This window comes from Lactuca virosa, chromosome 3 (genome assembly GCF_052849685.1).
Source record: "Lactuca virosa cultivar CGN04683 chromosome 3, Lactuca_virosa_CGN04683_v6, whole genome shotgun sequence".
NCBI lineage: Eukaryota > Viridiplantae > Streptophyta > Magnoliopsida > Asterales > Asteraceae > Lactuca > Lactuca virosa.
The window spans coordinates 41,358,705-41,382,343 of record NC_136428.1 but is presented as its reverse complement, the minus strand read 5'-3'; the positions used below and the strand labels follow the sequence as shown (position 1 = coordinate 41,382,343).

The window sequence follows — 23,639 nt, the reverse complement described above, 5'->3', positions numbered from 1 at the left end:
CAAATCAAGACAATTGTTCCAAATTGACTCATTTCAAAGCCTTTAGAGGGTATTTTTTTTCATCTTTGAACCTTGTGTGCTCTCATTTCATAATTTATATTTCCTGCAAATAACTTAGATATTCATAGAATTTAAACGTTCTTCATATTTTTTTTGCTTTTCTTATTTTATGTTGTTATTTTAATATCATTTTGGTAAATTTAGACCCAGTTGTTGAACTTCATACGGCCTGCACATAACTTAAATGAAAATTGAATGATATATTGATTAAATTGACAAAGGTGGTTACAACATTTGATTTTGCTAATTTTTTCTGTTGTATTTAGAGACAATGAGTCAATAATTATACACCCTTACCTGCATTTGATATCTTAATCAAGGTTCTGGTCTGACACTATCCATCCATGCTACTCTTTTATAAATTCAACTTTTGATGATACCTTCTGTAATTAATCATTATTTACATACCTCACACTAATGTTAAGGCACGCCCTAATATAAAGGCATTTGACAAGGAAGCTCTCTCAGGTAAACAATACAAGGGGATAAGGAGATCATGGTTAAAACAATTGCAAGAGATGTTCTACGCCATTATCTCTTTCGTCACCAATACATATCTTATATAGTTGGGGTCCAAAAGGCACCAGGACTTTTTTTTTTTTTTTGAAATATTATCCATTTAAAGTAATTGTCTTGAAACATTTGAGACTTTACCCTTTCTCTAATGCCAATTTGCATATTAAACTGGGAAGATGTTGGTACCCAAAATTAAAATGAATGTATAGTGAAGTTTGAGGTGTGTCTACTTGATTTGCAATGCTTTTTGGGACTGGCCCATTTGAGGAATACATCGGACAGTTTGCGATGGATGTCAAAGTGGAGGCAAAAAGGTGGCAAATAATCAGGTTTTAGTTTGATTTCTTCTCTCCTATTAGTATTACATCAATCAATCTACTATGAAAGTAACTGAATTTTGGTTTTATTTTCAGAAACATGTGAAGAAGGAAACGAAAAAAGAACCTACTCATACTATTACTACTACTTCTAACATTTAAGTTTCATGTTTTAATGGATCAATCATTGGTAAGTGATTCATCAAACCAGAGATGAATTTTTTAATCTTATTATATGTTAGATTTTGGGTCTTAAGAATATCAATATACTTGGATATTTTTTGGACGTGATTGCATTCACTTTCCAAAATCTACGATTTTGACTCTATAGTCTGGGGTATCACGAAATCAAATTTGGGATAATCCAAAGAATTTCAATTTAAAATTCGGGCCACTTCTAAATCAGAAACACGGAAAATACATTGTTGGCTTTGTGTTCTTGAGAGATAGAACAAATAATATATGATTTTCGTGTATGTAATCCAACCCTTTTTCTGGAAGTAGAAAAAGTTTTTATATTAGAGGGAAAGTAGTTAAACGAAAGTTGCATCCTTTTTTGCGTCAAAATTGTTGGTTATTAAGACATAACCAACTTAAGATGATGTCAGTAATAGTTTTCGCGGGAAAATGCATGGCTGGAAAATACATGGCTCTACCCCTTGGACCCCGCTAGAAGCGTTGCCCCTAGACCCCGACAGAGGCTCTGCCCTTGGACCCCGCTGGAGGAGCTGTCCCTAGACCCCGTCAGGGGCGTAGCCCTTTGGAACCTTGCACCCAAGGGCGTCAGGGGCGTAGCCCTTTGGAACCTTGCACCCAAGGGCGCTACCCTCAGACCACCGTATTCTCAAGTTCACATTTATCATTTCGATTTCGATTGTGCACCCCGTACCTCCTATCTCGGTTAGTAAATGGAACTCAATTTATCTCATTTATAAACTTTGTTGTGAGGTTCAAGAACTTGACTGTTCATAAAAGGCTGTGCGTCACTAGTCATACATTTAAAAAGTTGTTCAAGAATTTATTTTACAATGGCAATTGGCATGTCCCAACCCAAGAAGCTCTTCCTTGAGTTGAGCATCACTAATATCAAATACAATCATATTCATATAACTTGATAAGGTAAATTAGTCATGCACTTAAGTTTCATTTCAATTATCTAATTTGTTGGCTTGTTACATAATTAAAAGGTATATAACTTAGCTGATCTCAGGTTATATTTCTGACCTCAAGAGATCTATCTCATGTCGCTGTACAAATATACCCCTACTTTCATTGAGTCAACATTCCTTGCTACTTCTCCTCCATACTCTACCTGATACATCCATAGCATATTAGACAAACTTTCTATGCCTATTTTGTCTTTTGTCTTACTCACATCAATCTAATCCTAATCCAGTGCACATCAAACACAGTATCACAATACAACATGTCATGTCATGCATACAAATACCTCACCCAACAAAGATTACGAGTTTGAACTTGTATAATAAATGTTTTCTTTTTTCTTTTTCTAAAAGACATAATAAAGCGTCCGAAATTTTAGGTATACAAGTACCTCATGCAAAAAGAAGGCAAATCTTGAATCAAGTATTAGCTTTTCCCTTCGAGGGCAGAAAAAAAAAAAGACAAACACACTAACAACTACGACAAATATCATAATTCTTTTTCGGATTTTTACCTCACATGTTTGTTGTATAATATATGGCTTCAAGATTTTCTAGTATTTGAAGAAAGAAGCCCCATTTGTGTAGTAAGCTGTTGCACTTGAGACCTCGAACACTCACTACTTTCTGAAGATTTGCTATCAACTCCATTCATGACATCATCCACCGGGGCCGGGGCCGGGCCCGCGTCCATGTCATCAGCCGTGTCAACCTCCGGGCTCCCCTCAATATACTGCTCCCATGACGGGTCATATGCGGTCAGATATTTCTCCATTTCGGTCAGCAAATTATTGTCCCATTCTACATCCACATCAGGTGAAAACCCCCCAATTTCTAACTGAAGCTTCTCATCCACCATGTTCTGTGTTTCAGGATACAGTTCAGGCACCATTTCTTGCAACTGTGAGAGCTCGGGCAGTTCGGGTAGTTCAGGCAGTTCGGGCAGCTGTTGACCATCCGCTAGCAGACTCTGATTTGTTGCAATGACATTGGAATTTGCTTGTAGAGGTGCGGATAATACACCGGTGACTGATGGTAGATAGGGTTGACCGGAAGCTGGTGGTGGGTTGACTTCTTGAAGGGTTACCCCTGAAGTGAAAGGACCTAAACGTGGAGATGCAGTGTCTAGTTTCATGATCTGTTTAAGCATTGCTTGTGCAGCATCATTCATCATTGGTTGATATTTAACAATCCTTCCATCAGGTGAATTGTCTGAAATGACCCCGTCTTCTTCTTTATACCTTCTTTTTTTATTCCCTTCTGTTATTAATTTTGTGCTTTCGTTTTGTTGTTGTACAAAATGTGCCAAGAATCCTGGACTGTTGACTGCTTTTGCTAAAAATGACATCATTTGTTGTTGTCTTTGTTCCATGCCTTGAAGGCGTTGCACCATTGATTGCATTTGGTTGTCTGTGCTTTGTTGTTGTTGTCTTAATCTCACAAGTTCTTGCATCAGGACATTTTTGTCTCTTTTTAGCCTTTCTACTTCTTCTTCTAGACCGAATTTTCCGACTTCAACACATGCACTCACAGAGGTGGTTTGTTGGTGGGGCTGTGGCGGTGGTTGGTGGTGGCCGGAGGTGGATTTCCGGCGGACGATGGTTTTGAGCAGGTGTTTTTGGCCTCTTAAGAATCCTTCGTTTGCAAATTCCCATCGATCAGGGTCGACTTTTCGAAACCCCTGTTTGAAAACACCTCAAAAGAAAGAATAGAATGAGGATCAAACTATGAAATAGGGTTAAAATATATATAACAGGAGAAAGAGAAATGAAGCCAACATTATCTAATCTTATATTCTTATCTCTGTGATTTAGTTAGTCTTATAGAGGTTCGTGATCTAAGCAAATGGGGAAAAGGAAATAAGAAGCTAAATGATCTCAGTATCTTCAATGTTTCAGAGCTGCTATGGCTTTATACAGATATGACTCCAACTAACAAAAACGTAACCAAAAAGGATTGAGTGCATTTTTCTTCCGATTATGGTATGAAAAAGACAATTGGAAGGTGACAATCTCAGACTAATTCAACCTACAAGATCCACTGAAAATCCAACATAAACACCAGAAGTGCAGACTGATACTCAAGAATATAATCTGACAACCAGTCAACATGAAAGATCAATCTGAAAATGGGGTTTTACATTTCATGATTTGTCTTTCCTGAGACCTCACATCATACGGAAGAGGATGCCATGTTGGTGGTATCTATTTGCCCAATTACAAAGATAAGCATTGATGTTACATAGTGAATGATACTCTGCTTTTTTGTATTACTTTGTACGCTCAGAAATAGTTAGTAATAAGATCTTTGACAACTCTACAGTCTACACATTTCCAGGCAACCAGAATATGAACAGTTGGTCTTTCTTGCCCTAAAATGTTAAATTCTTAACCTAATGGATCATCATACGTGAAAAGTGATTGAAATTTACAAATCTGTTAACATCTAATCACTTACTGCAATTAGAAACATAACCAATCAAATACAGAGCAATCAGAGAATCATGTCAACAGTAACTTGAAATTCAATAGGAAGGGAAACAGGATGATACATAAGTGTTAAGCTGTCGAACAAAGCTGGAGAAGTTATTGTGCTTGAAGTATTTGGGCAAAAGGTCTTTAGCGAACTCGGGCGGGTCCCAGACGACGAAGCTGTTATTCGTAGCACTCCAAGAAACAACCTTATCGGTAGCAGGATCATCCACCATATCGTAAGTCTTGACCAAGAAGGGCGGTGGAGCATTGACACTGGACATCGGAGGCGGTGCAGGCGGTGGAGCAGCAGTACCGCCATCTGGTGCGGATGCGGCAGCATTACTATAACTACGAGCTTCCATGGCGATGGATGTTGTGTCCAATTTAGGGATGTGGTAGCGCCATTAACGGAATTTAAAAACCCTAGATTAAAAATTGTAGTGGAAGTATGGAGAAACTATGGAAAAAGAAAATGATGATTAGATCTTTAGATGGGTCGATGAAAGGGGGACACGGATCGCAAGTTGGATTTGTTTATTAATATCTTTTTGTTATAGACAGATAAATAATGACCTGAAATAACTTGGACCTATTTTCAAGATATCAACCTTCACATCCAAAAGAAACTAAAATTAGGATAAAATTTAGGGATAATATCAAGGTTTACAAAATCAAAATCATTTTCATGTTTGTAAAATCGTGATCGTAAAATCAAATAGAATTTGTAAGATTCTTTGTAAAATCGTGATCGTAAAATCGAATAGAATTTGTAAGATTCTACCAATGAACTATTGCTAGTGCTAATTTTAATTAGTTTTCATTCACATAACCCAAAAAAAATCTAAAAAACAATGCCAAAAATGAAGAATCTTGTTGTTAATTATCTAACATCAATTATGTACACACTATTCACTTTCCAAACCATCACACTTAATCAAAACTAACATAAAATGCCAAAAACATTATATATACAATATGGCTATTCATTTTCATTTTTTATGAATTATTGGACTATTTTGTTCATATTACTTATGTGTTAAATTGCTAACGGCCGAACCATCATGTTAAAATGAAATAAAAAAATAATAAAAAAATGACGAGTATATTTAGTTATTTGCAAATCACGAAACTATATTTCATGCTTAGTAATTCATTTTTGAAACATCAACAGTTCAACTACACTAATTGTTGTTTTTTGTTTGTTGTTTCCTTTTAGAGTTTTGGAATTATACTCATTTAATTAGAATCAAATGAGAAGGAAAACTGGTCGGAAAAAAAATTAGTGTAGGCAAAATCAGAACGCTTACGACTTTACGATTTCACGATCCGATTTTACGATTCTACTACGATTCTACCTAAAAATGAGTTTGATAAGATCGGAATCGAAATATTGATGTGGGATCGTAGAATCGTGTAATTCTACGATCAAAATCATGTTTTTTAATAACCTTGGATAATATCACTATAGCCTAACAAACTAATCATTTTTTGTTTAAAAGGTACCTCATGTTATTTTTTGGCTTTATAAAGGAATAAACTCGATTTTTATGTGTTAAAAAATGTCAATATTCAAAATATGAAGGGGTTAGCCGGTTATTGGTATCTAATTGCCATCGGATGGTTGTTAAGAGAAAAAAAATCTTAAATTAAAAACAAAAAATAAAAATAAAATTCAAAATCTTGAACATCTTCAATCTCGGCCACCATGGATGTGATAGAGCCTTTGCCAAAGCGTTCTCCTTCACAATTTTTTTTTGAACGGATGAAAGTTATTAGAAAACAAAAACGGCTCTAGCAAGAAACTAGAGGAATTACACTAGAAATGCATTCAGAGGAATTTTGATTCCTAGACTTCTACCAAGAAAAAGAAAGATCCCCGATAGAATCAAAAATCGTCTGTCTTCGGTACTTATTTCCTTCAAAAATCACATCATTTTGATAACACCATAACACCCAAAGCGTAGAAATTATAATGAGATCCACCATTTTCTTCTTACCACTCGATAAAGGCTGCGAATCCAACCACAAAAAAAATCTGAGAGATCGATGTCATAGGCACAAATAACCGGTCTAACCATCTGAAGATATTATGTCATATTTGAGTAGCTAGGTCGCAAAACAGGAACAAATGAGAAGTAGTTTCTGATTCTCCATTACAAAATGGGCAAGTGATCAAAGGAACATTAATTCCTTTATCAACTAGAGATTGTCTAACAGGAAACTGATTTAACATCAACCTCCAAATGAAAATATTGGCTTTTCTGGGCGCAAAAGTGTTGCATCTAGTTTTGGAAACTGAAATAGCAAGGAAAAAGTCAGCAAGAGCTTTCCTAACATCAGCAACCAAGAAGAATTCCATGTTATTCAAACTCCAACTCCACGAATGTGCATGGGAATTAAAGGTAACATTCTCAATCAGAGAGTTCAATTCCATGAGTTGGTAAGATTCTGACCCTCCCCTTATGTCACGCCTCCACTCCCACCACTAACCACCATCATGCCTATGATCTCAGATGAAACAATCTTCATTCAGGTCTAAAGAGAAAAGGTGTGGGAATCTTTGTTTCAGCAACATATTTCCATCCAGATATCATACCAAAAGCAGATTGAGCAACCATCACCAAGAACCCGCATAGTTGTATTATGAGGGATAACACCTGCCACATGAATATAATTAAGCGATTTCAATATCCTGTCCCACACACCCGGACTATGCCCCAAGGAATCACCAAAACGAATCCCACTGTGTTTATTATGGACCGAATTAATGACTTTAACCCACAACGAACCCTTATCAATAAGATATCTTCATTGCCATTTTTGGAGAAGAGCATGATTAAAATTCCCCCGGCTACCAATATCTAAACCTCCTTTATCTTTAGACTCCATAACGAGGTCCCATTTCACCCAAGGAATTTTCTTGACATCAGTAGAACCCCAAAAAGAAACGAGACCTCAAACTCTCCAGATATTTTTTAACAGTAGTTGGCAGAAGGAAAATAGAGAAGAAATAAATCCCTAGAGGGCCTAAAACAGCCTTTAAAAGCATAGATCTCGCTCCAATAGAAAATAAAGGAATTTTCCATTTGGCAAGTCTTTCCTCAAATTTCTGAATAATCAATATCCACCCTGCAACTCTAGCCATGTTCTCAGCAGCAGGAATACCAATGTAAACAAAAGGAAATTTACCTTCCTCAGTTCCTTGCAACGAGTCCCCTCTGCCAATAGATTGACCTTATCCTCATTTACCCCAACCTAAACAGATTAGACTTGTGTAAATTTAGACGAATGCCCGAAGTCAGATGGAAAAAATGAAGAATACGCACCACGTTATCCATATTTTCTTGAGACTAATCACCCCAAAAAAATAACATCATCTGCATAAAATAAATGGGACATAATAAAATTATAGTTGGTTGCCAACTGCAGCTCTAGTAAAAAGATTAGCTTGCATGGCGTCCATGATAGCCACATGTAAACCCTCCATAGCCAAAATAAAAATAAAATGTGAAATGGGATCTCCTTGTCGAACACCTCTTTCCAAAGAAAACTCTTTAGTCGAGCTCCTCTTAACCAAAATAGAACATCTAGAAGTCTGAAGACAAGTACGAATCAACGCACGCCATTTGATGGGTAAACCCATAAAAGACATGATACGATCCAAAAATTACCAACTCAAAGAGTCGTAAGCTTTTTCAAAATCCACTTTAAAAAACATTAACTGTTTCTTTTTCTTTCTATACAATCGATAATCTCATTGAGCATGATCGAACTGTAACATCCTGATTTTCAGGAATAAAATTTAGGGATTTGTGCACTTTAGAAAGTCTACTCGACGAGTTGGAGGCCCCAACCCGTCATGTAGAAACCAAGAAGGGTCGCTTATTCCAGAGAACTTACTCGACGAGTTGGAGCTGATTATGAAAACCTTAATTTTTAGGGTTTGCACCCTATTTAAATATTCTTAAGTCCTCTCTCCAGCCTCCCTTACCACCTTATCGTCCAGAAGCAAACCCTAATCAAGCTAACCTTCCATATTGAGTGTGTGTAAGGCTAAAGAGTGTGTGTTTGGTGCACTTCTTGAAGAACTCGAAGATTAAAGAGCTTGGAACGAGAAGGAGCTTGTAGATCCAACATCTACTCAGTTGTAGCAACCATTTGAAGGTAAAAAGTTGTTACCTTGATCATTCTCTTGTTAGATCTCTCCATTCAAGAGTTTAGGGTCTTTTTAGCCCACTTTGGATCCATTTTTGGAAGTTGGGCATGAATTGAAGTTGTAACTTCAAATCTAGACTCCTCTAGGCCCCCATAGTCATAAAGTTATCGACTTTATCAAGCTTTGGCCCTTCTCCATGCCCTAAACCTATTATCAAGCTTGGTTTTAGCATTTTAGTCTCTTGAAGCCTTGCATGCACGTAAAGTTGGCACCTTTATGTGGTAAGTACACCCTAGGAGGCTAGATCTACAGTTTGGAACATTGGTTTCGCTTAAAAGAGCCTGAATGAGAAAAGGGTTGAAGGAACTCGACGAGTTTGATAAGGGTTTTCCCGCTTTCTGGATTCTGAGTGAACTCGATGAGTTAGTGAGATAACTCGATGAGTTGGTTAAGGTTTACCCGATCTCCTGGACATTACATGGACTCGGCGAGTTGACTCGAGTTTTCATGATTTCTAAGTTCTGAAGGAACTCGACGAGTCAGTAAGTTGCACTCGACGAGTCGGGTCAACATGGACTGTTGACCTTGACCGTTGGCTTTGACTTTGACCAAGATTGACTTCTGAGGGTATTTTGGTAATTTGGGATTTTGATGGAACTAGTCATATGGTGGTTACAGGCGTTTGAGCTTGGAGCTATGATTGGGAGTTGGATATTGTCACTACAGCACTACTTGTGAGGTGAGTTTTCCTCACTATACTCAATGGTCGAAGGCACCAAGGCCGGCCCTTTGGATTGCTATCCTGATTTATTATTAGTGTGATCTGTTAGATCGGTATCCTGGTAGATAGGATGTTTCTATATGGCTATGATCGATTAGATCGGTATCTTGGTAGTTAGGATGTTGCTATGCTTAGTGATATGTAGATCGTTTGACTGTTTGTAGACTGTTATGTGATTATCTGATATATGTGCATATGTTTGATTGGTGGTTGAGGCTTTTTTGCTTTGTGCATGAGCCAACAGACCGGAGCATTCCAACCCAATGGTTGTGGGCCGAGAGTATTCCATCCCGAGGATGATTGGACTCATAGTATGTGGGCATTCCAACCCGATGGTTGAGGGCCGATTATATTCCATCCCGGTGGATGATTGGACCCATAATATGTTGGCATTCCAACCCGATGGTTTAGGGCCAAGGGTATTCCATCCCGATGGATGATTGGACCCATAGTATGTTGGCATTCCAACCCGATGGATGAGGGTCTGGGGTATTCCAATCCGATGGTTGATTGGACCCATAGTATGTTGTTATTTGTATATATGCTACTGTTTGTGTGTTGGTACTTTGGGGGAACTCACTAAGCTTTGTGCTTATGGTTTCAGTTTATTGTTTAAGGTGCTTCAGATTGGCAAGGTGAAGGCATAACCATACACATCCTCACACGTTATGATTTGGATTTCTGGGATACTCTGATGTTTAAACTATTTTGAAAAAAAATTTGTATTACATAATGGTTTTTGAATGCTTGAAAAAGTTTTAAATTTTCATGAATTTTATGGATGTTACACGAACCATCAAGAATATGACGACCTTTTATAAAAGATGATTGGTCACTGTTAACGACACCATCCACCACTTTAGCAAGCCGATTTGCAAGAACCTTGGCATTAATTTTATATTGCATTCTAATAAGACTGATCGGGCGATAATATGTAACAATAATATGTAACAAACCGTCCGGGCCAGACACCTTGTCACTCCCACAAGACCAAAAAGCATCCCTAACTTCACTCGCCGTAACAGTTTGAATAAGTTCCTCAACATGGAGAACCGAGAGCTATTTAAAATGAATGCTACGGTTTTAAAGCTCAACACCACCCACCCGACTAAAGTTTTCTTTAAAATACGAAAAGAAAATATGTTTAACTTGTCAAGGAATCGTCATCGAGTCGCCATCATGCTTCACTCCCACTCACACGTTATGATTTGGATTTCTGGGATACTCTGATGTTTAAACTATTTTGAAAAAAAATTTGTATTACATAATGGTTTTTGAATGCTTGAAAAAGTTTTAAATTTTCATGAATTTTATGGATGTTACACGAACCATCAAGAATATGACGACCTTTTATAAAAGATGATTGGTCACTGTTAACGACACCATCCACCACTTTAGCAAGCCGATTTGCAAGAACCTTGGCATTAATTTTATATTGCATTCTAATAAGACTGATCGGGCGATAATATGTAACAATAATATGTAACAAACCGTCCGGGCCAGACACCTTGTCACTCCCACAAGACCAAAAAGCATCCCTAACTTCACTCGCCGTAACAGTTTGAATAAGTTCCTCAACATGGAGAACCGAGAGCTATTTAAAATGAATGCTACGGTTTTAAAGCTCAACACCACCCACCCGACTAAAGTTTTCTTTAAAATACGAAAAGAAAATATGTTTAACTTGTCAAGGAATCGTCATCGAGTCGCCATCATGCTTCACTCCCACTCACACGTTATGATTTGGATTTCTGGGATACTCTGATGTTTAAACTATTTTGAAAAAAAATTTGTATTACATAATGGTTTTTGAATGCTTGAAAAAGTTTTAAATTTTCATGAATTTTATGGATGTTACACGAACCATCAAGAATATGACGACCTTTTATAAAAGATGATTGGTCACTGTTAACGACACCATCCACCACTTTAGCAAGCCGATTTGCAAGAACCTTGGCATTAATTTTATATTGCATTCTAATAAGACTGATCGGGCGATAATATGTAACAATAATATGTAACAAACCGTCCGGGCCAGACACCTTGTCACTCCCACAAGACCAAAAAGCATCCCTAACTTCACTCGCCGTAACAGTTTGAATAAGTTCCTCAACATGGAGAACCGAGAGCTATTTAAAATGAATGCTACGGTTTTAAAGCTCAACACCACCCACCCGACTAAAGTTTTCTTTAAAATACGAAAAGAAAATATGTTTAACTTGTCAAGGAATCGTCATCGAGTCGCCATCATGCTTCACGCCTCGAATATTTACAACCCTTCTTTTTCTGTTTAGCATAGCATGGTAAAAGTTAGATTTCTCATCTCCTTCTGTGTACCATCTCAATTTAATCTTTTGCATCACATCATTAATAATAATATGATCTTGATCTTTAATACTTCTCAAAAGATTAAGTCTTTCATTCATCAAATCTTGGGTACCCCTCCTTCATCAATGCTCTTTTCTAAATCATCCAGTTTCTTAACAATGTGAGAACTTTCTGTTTTCATATCAATCCTTTTCACTTGTTGCCAATTTTGAATTTCCTTTTTAGGACTCTTGAATTTTTCTTTCAACATATTCTGTTTACTTGTAGCATTGATTCTGGAATTATCCTCCCAATTCGAGACCACCAGATCATGAAAACCATCAAGCTCCATCCAATAGTTAAATAATTTAAAGGGAATAGGACCACAATCGAGAGCTTCAGACTTCAGAATGATCGGCCTATGATCTGAAATAGGGCTACTAATAGCTTCTGAACACAACAAAGGTAAATACTCCAATACTTCATCAGTAACAAGAAATCTATCCAATTTTGACATTTTATCTCCAAGCGGGGTGATTTTGGTAAAAGAGAACCCACCCATCGACACATCAATAAAACCTCCATCCACAATAAAACGATTAAAATCCACAGCAGAAGACCGCGAAAAAAACCGAACCCATCCTTTCAGATTGATTTCTCAAAGCGTTGAAATCACCAAAAACAATATAAGGGACCCAGATTATTATGCATAAACGAAAGGATGTGATTCCAAACTTTCCATTTCCTAGCGTTCTCTTGGGGAGCATACACATTAATAACATAACATCTAAGTTGATAAAAACTCCAAACTCCTTCCAATACAAGAAAATGATCGAAACCCCGCACCCTAATCGTCTTAGAAACAGTCGGATCCCACAACGAAATGATACCACCTGATTTACCGCTTTTCGAGCTTTTATGTACGCATTAACCATTATGATTTCCAGAACCGTTTAAAATACCTACTTTATCTGGTAACAGGTTACACGTTCTCAGTAGATCTGTAAGAAAACCCCTTTAGCCCAAAACTTCTTCAATTTTGATTTTGATTTCTGTTTCAATTTTGTTTTCGATTTGGTTCTCGGGCTTCACATGTGATGTTTCGAACAGGTGACGGTGGTTAACTGGTTGTTGGTTTCATGATGATGGTTGAAGGTGATTATCGGAGGTGTATCTCGCAGTCATGGTCTCAATGGTTCTTGGAAGATAGTTGGGTTCTCGGCTTTTTTGGATATAAGCAGAAGTAGCAACAGGTAATGGTGGTTCTCCGGTTTAATAAAAAAACGAGATTTTTTTATTTTATTGCAGGTTCTCGATGGGGACAATGAACAATGTCCTTGATTCTTCTTCTTTCAATCTCGATGGTGTATTCTGGAAATTGAAAAACGAAGCAGCAGATTGAAGAATTGAAACATAGCTATCGAACACAAAACAAATAATCAAACTATCTCTTTGATTAAAATAGAGAAATCGGTTTCGCCAAACTCTATGAATCGATGCCTATACAAATCTCGGTATCACATTTATATAGACAATGAATTGTAGAACAACTAAGACACCTAAACACATGTATATCCGTTCCCTAGCATTATCGTGATGATTCCTAATTGAATACGAGTTGAGCTTGGACTATGCTCCAAGGCACTGGTGGGTCGAACCGCGACATTAAGCCTATGGTCTCAACCTATTCGTCCAACAATCACCCCCTGAATGGTTGAGACAGCAACTGGCACACACCAAGCAACAAACTCTTTTCACCGAGCCTTACTCGTGCTAAGGCCTTTGTTAGGGGATCCACCACTTGTTCATTTCCCGCCACGTGTTCGACTTCAACTTGGTCGTTTTCCACACGCTCTTAAATGAAGTGGAAACGAGTGTGAATGTGTTTGCTCCTCCTGTGAAACACCGAATTTTTAGACAACACAATCTTCGACTTGTTGTCTGTACGAATTAACACCTTTTGCTTCTCTAATCTGGTCACCTCCGCGAGCAACTCCCTTAGCCAAATTTCTTGACATGCTGCCAAAGTAGCTGCCATGAACTCAGCTTCACACGAAGATGAAGCAACGGTTTCTTGCTTTTGTGAGCACCGCGTAATAGGGGATTTACCAAGAAAGAAAATGTGACCAGTAGTACTCCAACCATCATCCATGCCTACATTATGACTACTGTCACTATAACCCAAAAGTTTCAACTCGTCACATTTCTCATCTTTAATTCCAAGCGAAATTATACCATAAAGGTAACGAAGAATTTGCTTGATCGCACGCACATGAGATTCCCTCAAACTTTGCATGTATCTACTTATAACTCCCACAAAATAAGATAAGTCCAGACGAGTGTGTAGAAGGTATCGTTAGCATCCAACTACCCTTTTGTAATGAGTGGCTTCAACTTCCGGTTCATTCTCGGCCTTTGACAATTTTAGTCCCGGTATTGAGTGGCACTGTATTCTTCCATCCCGGCTTCTTTTAAAATTTTCATTGTATATCCCTCTTGTTTAATTGTGTCACACCCTTTTTGTTGATAAACTTCAATCCCCAAATAATAAGTTAATAATCCAAGGTCCGACATTTCAATCTTCGCGAACATCATACTCTTGAATTGGTTTGTAATTTCCTGGCACGTCCCAATTACAAATAAATCATCAACATAAACGACCACTATGATGTATTCACCTTTTGCCACCTTTTGTACACTGCATTTTCTTATAAACATCGTATAAAACCCATTCCGCGTAAAATGTCATCAAGTTTAATGTTCCACGCCCTTGGTGCTTGTCTTAGGCCATATAAAGCTTTCATGAGCTTGTACACTTTTCCTTCTTCTCCTTTTTTCTCAAAACCTTCGGGTTGTCGTGTGACACCAGTCAAATTTTGGTCAAAAATAAATTGATCAATAATCGTAATTGGGATGAACCAAGTGGTAGAGTTTGTAACAAGGTTTCCAAAAATATAAAGAACACTGAAATCCGAGTTATAACGAAGAAGTTATGACCAATCGAAAATCCGCGATAAAACCGGCAAAACACTGTTTAGTGTAAAAAGCGAATTTTCGATAAAAGGCTTTTTAGCCTTGACAATCTAAATGAAAGTTGTAGAATATGTTAAACCGAGAACGTTCATAAAAAGAACGTAAAAATCTGACTTCGTATGAGGAAGTTATGATTTTTCGAAGTTTCGGTTTAGCAGTAGACAGCTAAAAATTCGAAATATAAATCGATCGATATTTAGCCAACGCAACTTAAACGAGAATCAAAGGTCTTGTCAAAAGTAGTACAACGGTAAAAAGACAGACGAAAACGGATGTCGGATGAAGAAGTTATAAAATTTTAACGGATTTCCTATCCTGGTCTGTTAAAAATAATAATATTAAAACTAAAGTCAAAATCAGCCGACGAAGTCTAAACGAAAGTCGTAGAATGATTTTACCTACGCGTGCATATAAAAAACGCCAAAAACGGAGCTCGTATGCGAAAGTTATTATTTTCGCAAGTTTTTGGCACAAAAATCAAGAAAATGTTGAAAACCGGGCAAATTCGCATGAGTCATCATCAGACACGTCACCTCGCATGCGAGGCCTCCACGTGTTCGCTTCTCATTGGTCCGAAGTCGTCACCCTTCTTCCCCATTGGACCGAAGTTCGGTCCACTTAGGAGCCTCCACCTGTCCGAAATCACGTGCCTCGCACCAGGGTCCGAAATCTCCACCGCCTTAGCCTTCGCACGTGGCCTTCACAGGAGCTGCCACATAGCTGCTGACTCACCTCCTCGCCTCGCCAGGTGGCTGCTGAACCGCCTTCGGACTGCACCCTCGCACCCCTATATAAAGGGTGCGAGACTCCTCGGCTAAGAAGAGTTTTTCACCCCAAATTTCCCCAAAATTCACATTTTCACCCCCTCGACTTTCTCACGACCCCCCAAGGCCCCGGTATCGTGTCTAAAGCCCGAAGCAAGCCCCGGAGCCCCGAAATTCTCGAGAAGTTATCCTCTCTCCTGTCGAAACTCTGCCCGATTTGAGCCGGTTTTTCGTCAAACAAACTCTTTTCCGGGAAACGAAACGCTGCCCGAATCACCGCTTATCAAGGTGAGTTCATACCCCTATAATTTACATTTTTAATTGCTTTTAAATGCTTTTTAGGGGGGGGGGGGAATACAAGTTTAACACAATATAAATTGTGTTAATAATTATGTGATAAAAATCACACAAAGGCTTTTCGTATATTTTTAATAATTACGAAATACTTCCAAAATGACTTAAAGCCATGTTAAACCTTTAAAGTCATGTAAACTCCGTTAAATTCTTTGAAAATTGTTTTATAAACTATTTTAAATTATAATTGCCAAAATCATGTTTATATATGTATAAATATATAAATAAGATTTGAAGGACTTAGGACTAATGAATTATCTTAATTCCTTTTCCTTGTTTGGATGTGGAATTAAGGTGGTGTTATTTGTCCGAAGGTCGTTTCCTTCTTAATTATATATATATTATACATATATGAGTATAAAATGTTACTCCTTTTGGTATCATTACCTTTGTATCAGGCTGAGCAAATGTGTTCATCCATGAGAAATCATGCTAATCAGATAGAACATATAAATTATAATAGGTATAATTTATGATTCAGAACTAAATACACAAGTATGATTCACGATTGTATACTTTCCAAGGAAATTACCAAAAATTCATTTAAATATACCAGGATATGTATAATACCTTTAATATATGAACAACATATTAAAGAAGTAAAAATACATCATACCGGGTTTGCATTAACAAAGGTACTATACAGAGTACCAGGGTTAGCAAACACGGGGTAATAATACATCATACCGAGTTTGCATTAACAAAGGTACTATACAGAGTACCAGGGTTAGCAAACACGGGGTAATAATACGTGATACCGAGTTTGCATTAACAAAGGTACTATACAGAGTACCAGGGTTAGCAAACACGGGGTAATAATACATCATAAATCTCGTTGAAACAATAAATTTGTGAGGCCCTTCACGGTGTACTTATCTAAGTACGACTTTTAAGTCCTGACCTATTAACCAAAATCTCTTATAGGGAGAGCGTGAATTTGTGTATAGATCTATATGGGACTGACAATCCCGAACCTCTACTGTTCGCTACAGTTTGGCCGACAGGCCTAGGGTGTCAAATATCATACCATTCTGACGCCTGAAGAACGTCGCCGCAGGCATATCCGTCATATTAGTATGGTTAATAGAACTCACATGGATAAAACAACGAGTGAATTACTAAGTAATATACTTCTCTTAAAAGAGTAAGAAAAGATAATTACATCCCGACCAAATATACATTCTGTAGTTTTTACTTACAGTAAAAGCTACGTATCATTAAATCAAGTATGGTAAATATACTTGTACTTCTGGTTTTGAACATTTAAAACCACAAGGCAGTATTATGGATAATATAATATTTTCCAGGATTAATACTAATGTTTTACTGTGGAACGGATAAAACTAAGAATACTTTTACAAATGAAACGGTTTATGGGATTAAACCACTTTTACAAAGGAAACGGTTTATGGTATTAAACCACTTTTACAAATGAAACGGTTTATAGATTAAACCACTTTTACAAATGAAACTGTTTATGGAATTAAACTACTTATCAAATGGAACTTAGTCATTTAATCTCTGTAAACTAGTATAACATAAAAGACCTTTAGTGGTTAATTCTATAATTCCTTAGTTTCTACATCATAGTTATACATAAGTAATATCCGATTGACAGTGAAATGTGTGACTTCCGCCTTACTTCCTGTTCCTTGTTTGGTTGTGGGCTTAGGGCAGATACACCCATTTGATTGTCCATTCGATATTAGGTTATATATAATTAGTATAAACTAAGTAATTACAGAGGGAAACTATTGAGGTTATCAGTTAATCACCTCAGGAAATATAGGATTTCCTGGAGAAACCAGTGAACTTATCCAAAGAACTTAGGGTATACTTAACAGAACTAAAATACTTATGAACTCACCAGCTTAAATGTTGATCTACTATTTCCAAATAACTTGTATTCTCAGGAATCCAGTAGACAGGTACACTCCCGAAGCTTTTGAGAAGACTACCTAATACCGTACCGCGACTCTTGTATTCTACTGTACCTACTTTAGTGTTTGAATATGTAATGTTTAAACACTTATGTAAAACTTATACTTATTAATGCAATGGTTGTTTGTACTTTGATTACTATATTGCATGTGTTGTGATACTTACCTGAAGTCCTCCGCCCCCGAACGTTTCCGCCGTTCTGCTTTGGGGGTGTGACATGTTGTACGTACACTTCTTTCAATTCACCATGCAAGAAGGCCGTCTTTACATCCAAGTGGTAAATTTTCCATCCCTCCCCGACTGCGAGAGCGATCAATAAACGAATCATCTCGAGTCGGGCTACTGGTGCGAAAACTTCATCAAAATCAATGCCATATTATTGTACATAGCCTGTTGCAACAAGTCAGGCTTTGTACCTTGAGATCGTTTCATCCGCATTTCAATTGATTTTGTATAACCACTTCAAACCGATTGCTTTGGCATGCTTAGGTAGAGGTACTAGGATCCAAGTGTTATTCTTCTCGATTGACTCGATCTCATCTTTCATCACCTTAAGCCATTTGGGTTTCACGATGGCTTCTTTAACATTCCTTGGTTCCTCGTCAAACAATAACATCAATTCGTTCATGTTAAGTTCATAATCGTTGAGGCGAATCGGCAAAACGGAGACACGACAAGTACGACATACCGGGTTATTTTCGAACTCGTTATTACCATCAGACTCGTGATCGTTGTTGTCCGTATCAGGTTCTGTCGAGATTGGGTTGTCTGCTGGTGGGCTTGGCGCTGTTGGTGGGCTGTCAATTTAATGTTGCGGAGATGGGGTAGCATTGGTATTGGGCTGGTGAGGCCCATTATGCAGCTGATTTATCCAAGTGGCCCAAGCAATTTTGAAAGTGCCAGAATCATTTTCTTTTTCCGTTGCTACTGTTCTCGTGCCTTTTTCCATTTCCTTTTTCCATTGCCATGACAAATTTTCATCATACGTTACATTGTTGCTTATAGTAGTTTTATTTGCATACAGATTAAGTAAACGAGCAGCTCCCGAACCCGGTTCCTTCCCAAAATAAACCATTGGTCTCAATCTATCGTCAAGTTTCTTTAGATGTTTCGAAACAACTCTTTCATACACAACACATTCGAACACCTTTAGATCTTCAAGATTCAGTTTTTGACCATAGAGTTTTTCGTGAGGCGTGACTCCTACTAATGCTCGCGTAGGGGTACGATTTATAATATAAGTTGCATGTCGAACGACTTCACCCCAAAACTGATTTGGAACTTCTTTTGCTTTCATAAGACATCGCATCATCTCTATTAGCATCCGATTTCATCATTCTACTATGCTATTTTGTTGGGGTGAGTACGGAGCCGTTGACATTCTTGCAACACCTTCTTTGCTCCAAAAACGATTAAAATCATTTGAAGTAAACTCTCCGCCTCTATCCGTGTGGAATGTTTTTATCTCTTTCCCGATTCGGTTTTCGATTGACTTTTTAAATCTCTTGATTACATCCGTCGCGTCATTTTTATGCTTCAACAAAAAGGACCACATGTATCTTGTAAAGTCATCAATTAAACTTAATTACCGGCTTGAGTGGAAGGATCTATCGGTCCACAAATATCTCCATGTAACATCTCGAGAATATTTTTAGACTTATAATTAGCTTTCTTCGGGAACATGTGCTTATTTTGTTTGCCTATCACGCAAACTTCACAAAATTCTTTTTGGTTTTTCAAAACCAGAACTCCACTAGTCAACTTGTGCATTATATTTACCGCACCATAGTTGATATGGCCTAGTCGTGCGTGCCATAACCAAGAGTCATCATCAATATTTGATTGCAAACATTGGGGTTTTCTGACTTTAAGTCGTGTTTTATAAAGACGATTTTCTCAACGCGGAACCTTCATTAGCAACCTCCTATTTCGATCTTACATTGTTAAGTAATCACCATGCATTCTAATGTCACAACCGGATAATGTTGTGTGGCCAAGACTAATGATATTTCTACGAAGAGAGGGAATGTAATAGATATATTTCATAAACTTTTGCTCACCGTTTTTACCTTCGAACAAAATCAACCCTTTTCCTTCAATTCAAACACACGAGCCATTTTCCAAATCTTACTCTTCTGGTTATCCGTTCATTCAACTCTGGAATTACGAGTACTTCCCGATCATGTGATTACTTACCCCATTGTCGAGGTACCACATATCATCGTCTTCTTGATTCGCCTTTACTTTAGGTGGAATGTATTTTTCTTCATTGAGGAAGACTGTCTCCTCTTGCATCATAAAAAAATGTTCCTTGTTCGTGATCGACATCCTCTTGGGCATCGTTGAGATTTGCTTCATGATTCCTATTACGTTCCGAGCATCGCAAAACAAAGTGTCTGTACTTATCACACCGGTAACACTAAATATTTGATAGGTCTCGTTGTTCATGATTTTTTCCTTTTCGTCTTTGATCATCACGGTTCTTTGACAAGTTCCTCTGATCGTGGTTTTGGGTGTTATACCGAACACGACCACGTCCTCGGCCCCGCCCGCTTCGGTTCGATCCTCGTCCTCTCCCACGGTTTGAGTCTTGCTTTTTGTTTGAACTTTTGGTTCTGGAATAAAGTAACTTTTCATTCGAATCAGTTGCTTTATCTGAATCTTTTATTCGTTCTTCGTACGCTTTCAGTCTTCCAAAAACATCTTCAATGGTGATTGATTTTAGATCCATAACTTGTTCGAGTGCAACAAAAATGTGAATGAATCATCTAGGTAGGCTTGTAAGGATTTTTTTCACCAACTTCTGCTGCGGTATTGCTTCTCCAAGGGTTGCTAAAACAAATACAATGCCCGAAAGTTTAGATGCGAACCCATCAATAGTGCCGTTGTCCATCATCTTTAGACTTTCGCATTCAGAAGTCAAGGTTTGTAGACGTGCTTCCCTCACACGATCATCCGCTAGGTTACGGGACTTTATTGCATCCCACATCTCTTTTTGTGACAACCGTTAATTTCTAATCAAGTCAAAGTCAAACAAAGTCAACAGGTCAAACTGGTCGACTCAACTAGTGCTTATATGTTAGGGCTTACTCTATGTTCGCTAATGTACAACTCTATATCTTAATGCAAAGTATTACTTGGAAGTTTCAAATGTTCAGAAATTCTAAACCCTAATCAGGTTGAGTGATGTAACAACTCTATAAAACACTATTTTGTGCCCTTCGGGGGTGTATAACACTCAAAATATGGTGTAACGAAGCCTACGGTCCTTGCACTATGAAGAAAAACACTAATAAAGGCCCCCGACAAAGTCTCTATAAATCTCTCCCACTCTATCTCTCTCTCTCCCAAATATCTCTTTGTATCTCAAATCTCTCCCAAATCTCTCTCATATCTCTTTCAAACTTTTATAAACATCCGTACTAACCCAATCCTTTCCTTTGTTAAAAAACAGCTCAAAACTGAAGGAGAAAACCCAAAAGAACCCTCTTAGTCCGGAACCCTCTTGGTCCGGAGACCTTCTGATTCGGAATCTTCTCAGCCGGACAATTTCGCATGCTCCGGACCTTGTACACTTCGGAATTTCCTTCACTCCGGAAGGGTTCGCTCTGGAACCATCGCTTCGGACCATCTCACATGCGCTAGGAAGACTCCGCCCCGGAAAGTCTCGCACCTCGGAAGACTCGGATCCGCTCCGGAAGCTGCTGACCCACTCCGGAACTTAGAGTATCACTTCAGAATTTGTGGTTTGGCTCCGGATTTTACCATTTGACTCCGGATTTTCAACCATTTCGGACTTTTTAGTAATTTTAAGTGATTTTGAGTCCGGAAATTCCCTCAGACACGTAATTTTCCTAAGTAAAACCCACAAACTCCTATTTTATGCCAAAATTGAAGCCTTAAAGCACATTTTCATGAAATAATACCTAAGTATATATTATTTTATTCACCCACTTGGCCACTTGTATGGACTTGGTTGGTTGAAAACTTACCTTCCCAAGATGATATCACACTTACCCAAACAAATGTCACTTCACCATCAATTCTCACCACCCTTTTTCTTATCCCACATGCATATATACGGACTAAAGGCCCTCCTAAACTCATTCACAGTAAACATTTTCTCATACTTTCTCCTAAAGGCACTTTCCCTCCTTTTCCCTTTTCTCTTCAAGATCTTCATCTAATATTCCCCGGAGATCCCATATTTCATTCAAGCAAGACTCTTAAGGATTTTTGGTAAGTATTTATATATAATCTAAGTGTTTATGCACATATTTTCGTAAGGGTTCATTTTATTCACACATTATTGTGTGTTTAACATAATAGGATACGATTAGCTTCATGTACTTCTAAACTCAAAGATCATCGTTTTTATCTCGTGAATCTAACCACGACTACACATAAGGTGAGTTCATGCCCCTATATTTTCACGTCTTTACTATATTTTAGGGGGGAAATACAAGTGAAACGCAAGAAAAACTTATGTTAAAATACAAATCTTTTCATATAGTTTCTAATGCTTCGTCTACATTTTGTATAAATGTTGAATACGTATAATTACGTTACTACTAATGTTATACTTTACATGCAAAGTGGGTAATACACCAAGGTTTTTCATTCAAACGGAACACACTTTTAAAACTATAATAGGTATAGTTTACGAGATATTCATGATATTTTACATACTATAAACAATATAAAGAGGAAATACTTACATTTACAAGAAAGACGGACTTTTCATACGTAAATCTATTGATACTAAATTTTGTCAGAGAATTTGACTTCTCCGTGCTTTTAAGTACGCATTTTAAAGTCATGTATTATAAACCATAATCTCTTGTAGGGAGAGCGTGATATTTGTGTATAGATCTATACGGGACTGACAATCCCGCACTTAAACTGTTAGCTACAGTTAGACCGGCAAGTCTGGGGTGACAATCGTCATATCATTTCAACGCCTGAAGAACGTTGTTACAGGCAGTCTGGGTCAATAGCACGGTTATAAAACCTCACATGGAGTATTAATAATACATTTTGGTTTACGGGGCTATCAAACACCTTAGTGATTATATATACTTATATAAATCAAATTACATTATTTAGGTATGAAAAATACTTATGCATTCCGGTTTTGGAACATTTAAAACCACCACATATTTATAGAAAATATTGGATTTTCTAGAAACAAACTCGGTTACTTTATACAGAAAGGCATACAATTCTTATACAAAAACGCTTATGAACTCACCAACTTAATTGTTGACACTTTTTCAAAACTACTTGTATTTCTCAGGGATTCAGTAATACATGTAAACACCAGCTTTTGGGGAAAGGACGCTAAGGCGTCAGTTCAAAACTCATTTTGTCATCATATTGTAATTTATTTTGAAACATGTATCACATGCAACAATGTAAATTTTTAAAATATATTTATGATGGTTGTGTTACTTTCTTTACTATTACTCAACTGTTATGATACTACATGAAGTCATCCGCCCCCGAATGTTTCCGCCATTCTGGTTTGGGGGTGTGACACTTTTCCCGTGGCAAGGTTTCCGATTTGTAATATGACGTCCTCCGACACCGCTTTAAACAACAGTCCTTTCATAATGTTATTTCGTTTAGCATCGGTTGAACCTGGATCGATCACATCCCACACTCCATGTATACCGAGAATAACCTCCATGCGTATTCTCCATATGGTATAATTGATTGGAGTTAACTTCGGGAACTGCAACGTCATCATCGATGATTACTTTGCCGTTGGGTT

The 23,639-nt window shown here is 37.6% G+C and overlaps 1 protein-coding gene across 2 annotated transcripts; it reads right to left on the bottom strand.

Moving 5' to 3' along the window:
* Window positions 1-1,856: 1,856 nt before the first annotated feature.
* LOC145165532 (heat shock factor protein HSF8-like) lies at window positions 1,857-5,039 on the bottom strand. Of its 2 annotated transcripts, XM_079084263.1 has the most exons (3): window positions 4,608-5,039; window positions 2,572-3,737; window positions 1,857-2,205 (listed from the first exon to the last, which is right to left on the bottom strand). In XM_079084263.1, the coding sequence occupies exons 1-2, from the start codon at window positions 4,890-4,892 to the stop codon at window positions 2,601-2,603; spliced, it is 1,422 nt and encodes a 473-aa protein (XP_078940389.1). In that variant the 5' UTR covers window positions 4,893-5,039; the 3' UTR covers window positions 1,857-2,205; window positions 2,572-2,600. The 2 variants fall into 2 exon arrangements, with proteins under 2 accessions (XP_078940389.1, XP_078940388.1); XM_079084262.1 differs by lacking the exon at window positions 1,857-2,205 and having other exon boundaries at window positions 2,373-3,737.
* Between the last annotated feature and the right edge of the window lie 18,600 nt (window positions 5,040-23,639).

Excerpts from the sequence above, each read along its gene's own strand:
- LOC145165532 (XM_079084263.1), bottom strand. The coding sequence starts at position 4,892 with ATGGAAGCTCGTAGTTATAGTAATGCTGCCGCATCCGCACCAGATGGC. Across the intron at positions 3,738-4,607 it reads TTCGACAGCTTAACACTTAT|GGGTTTCGAAAAGTCGACCC; the intron begins GTATCATCCTGT and ends GTTTTCAAACAG.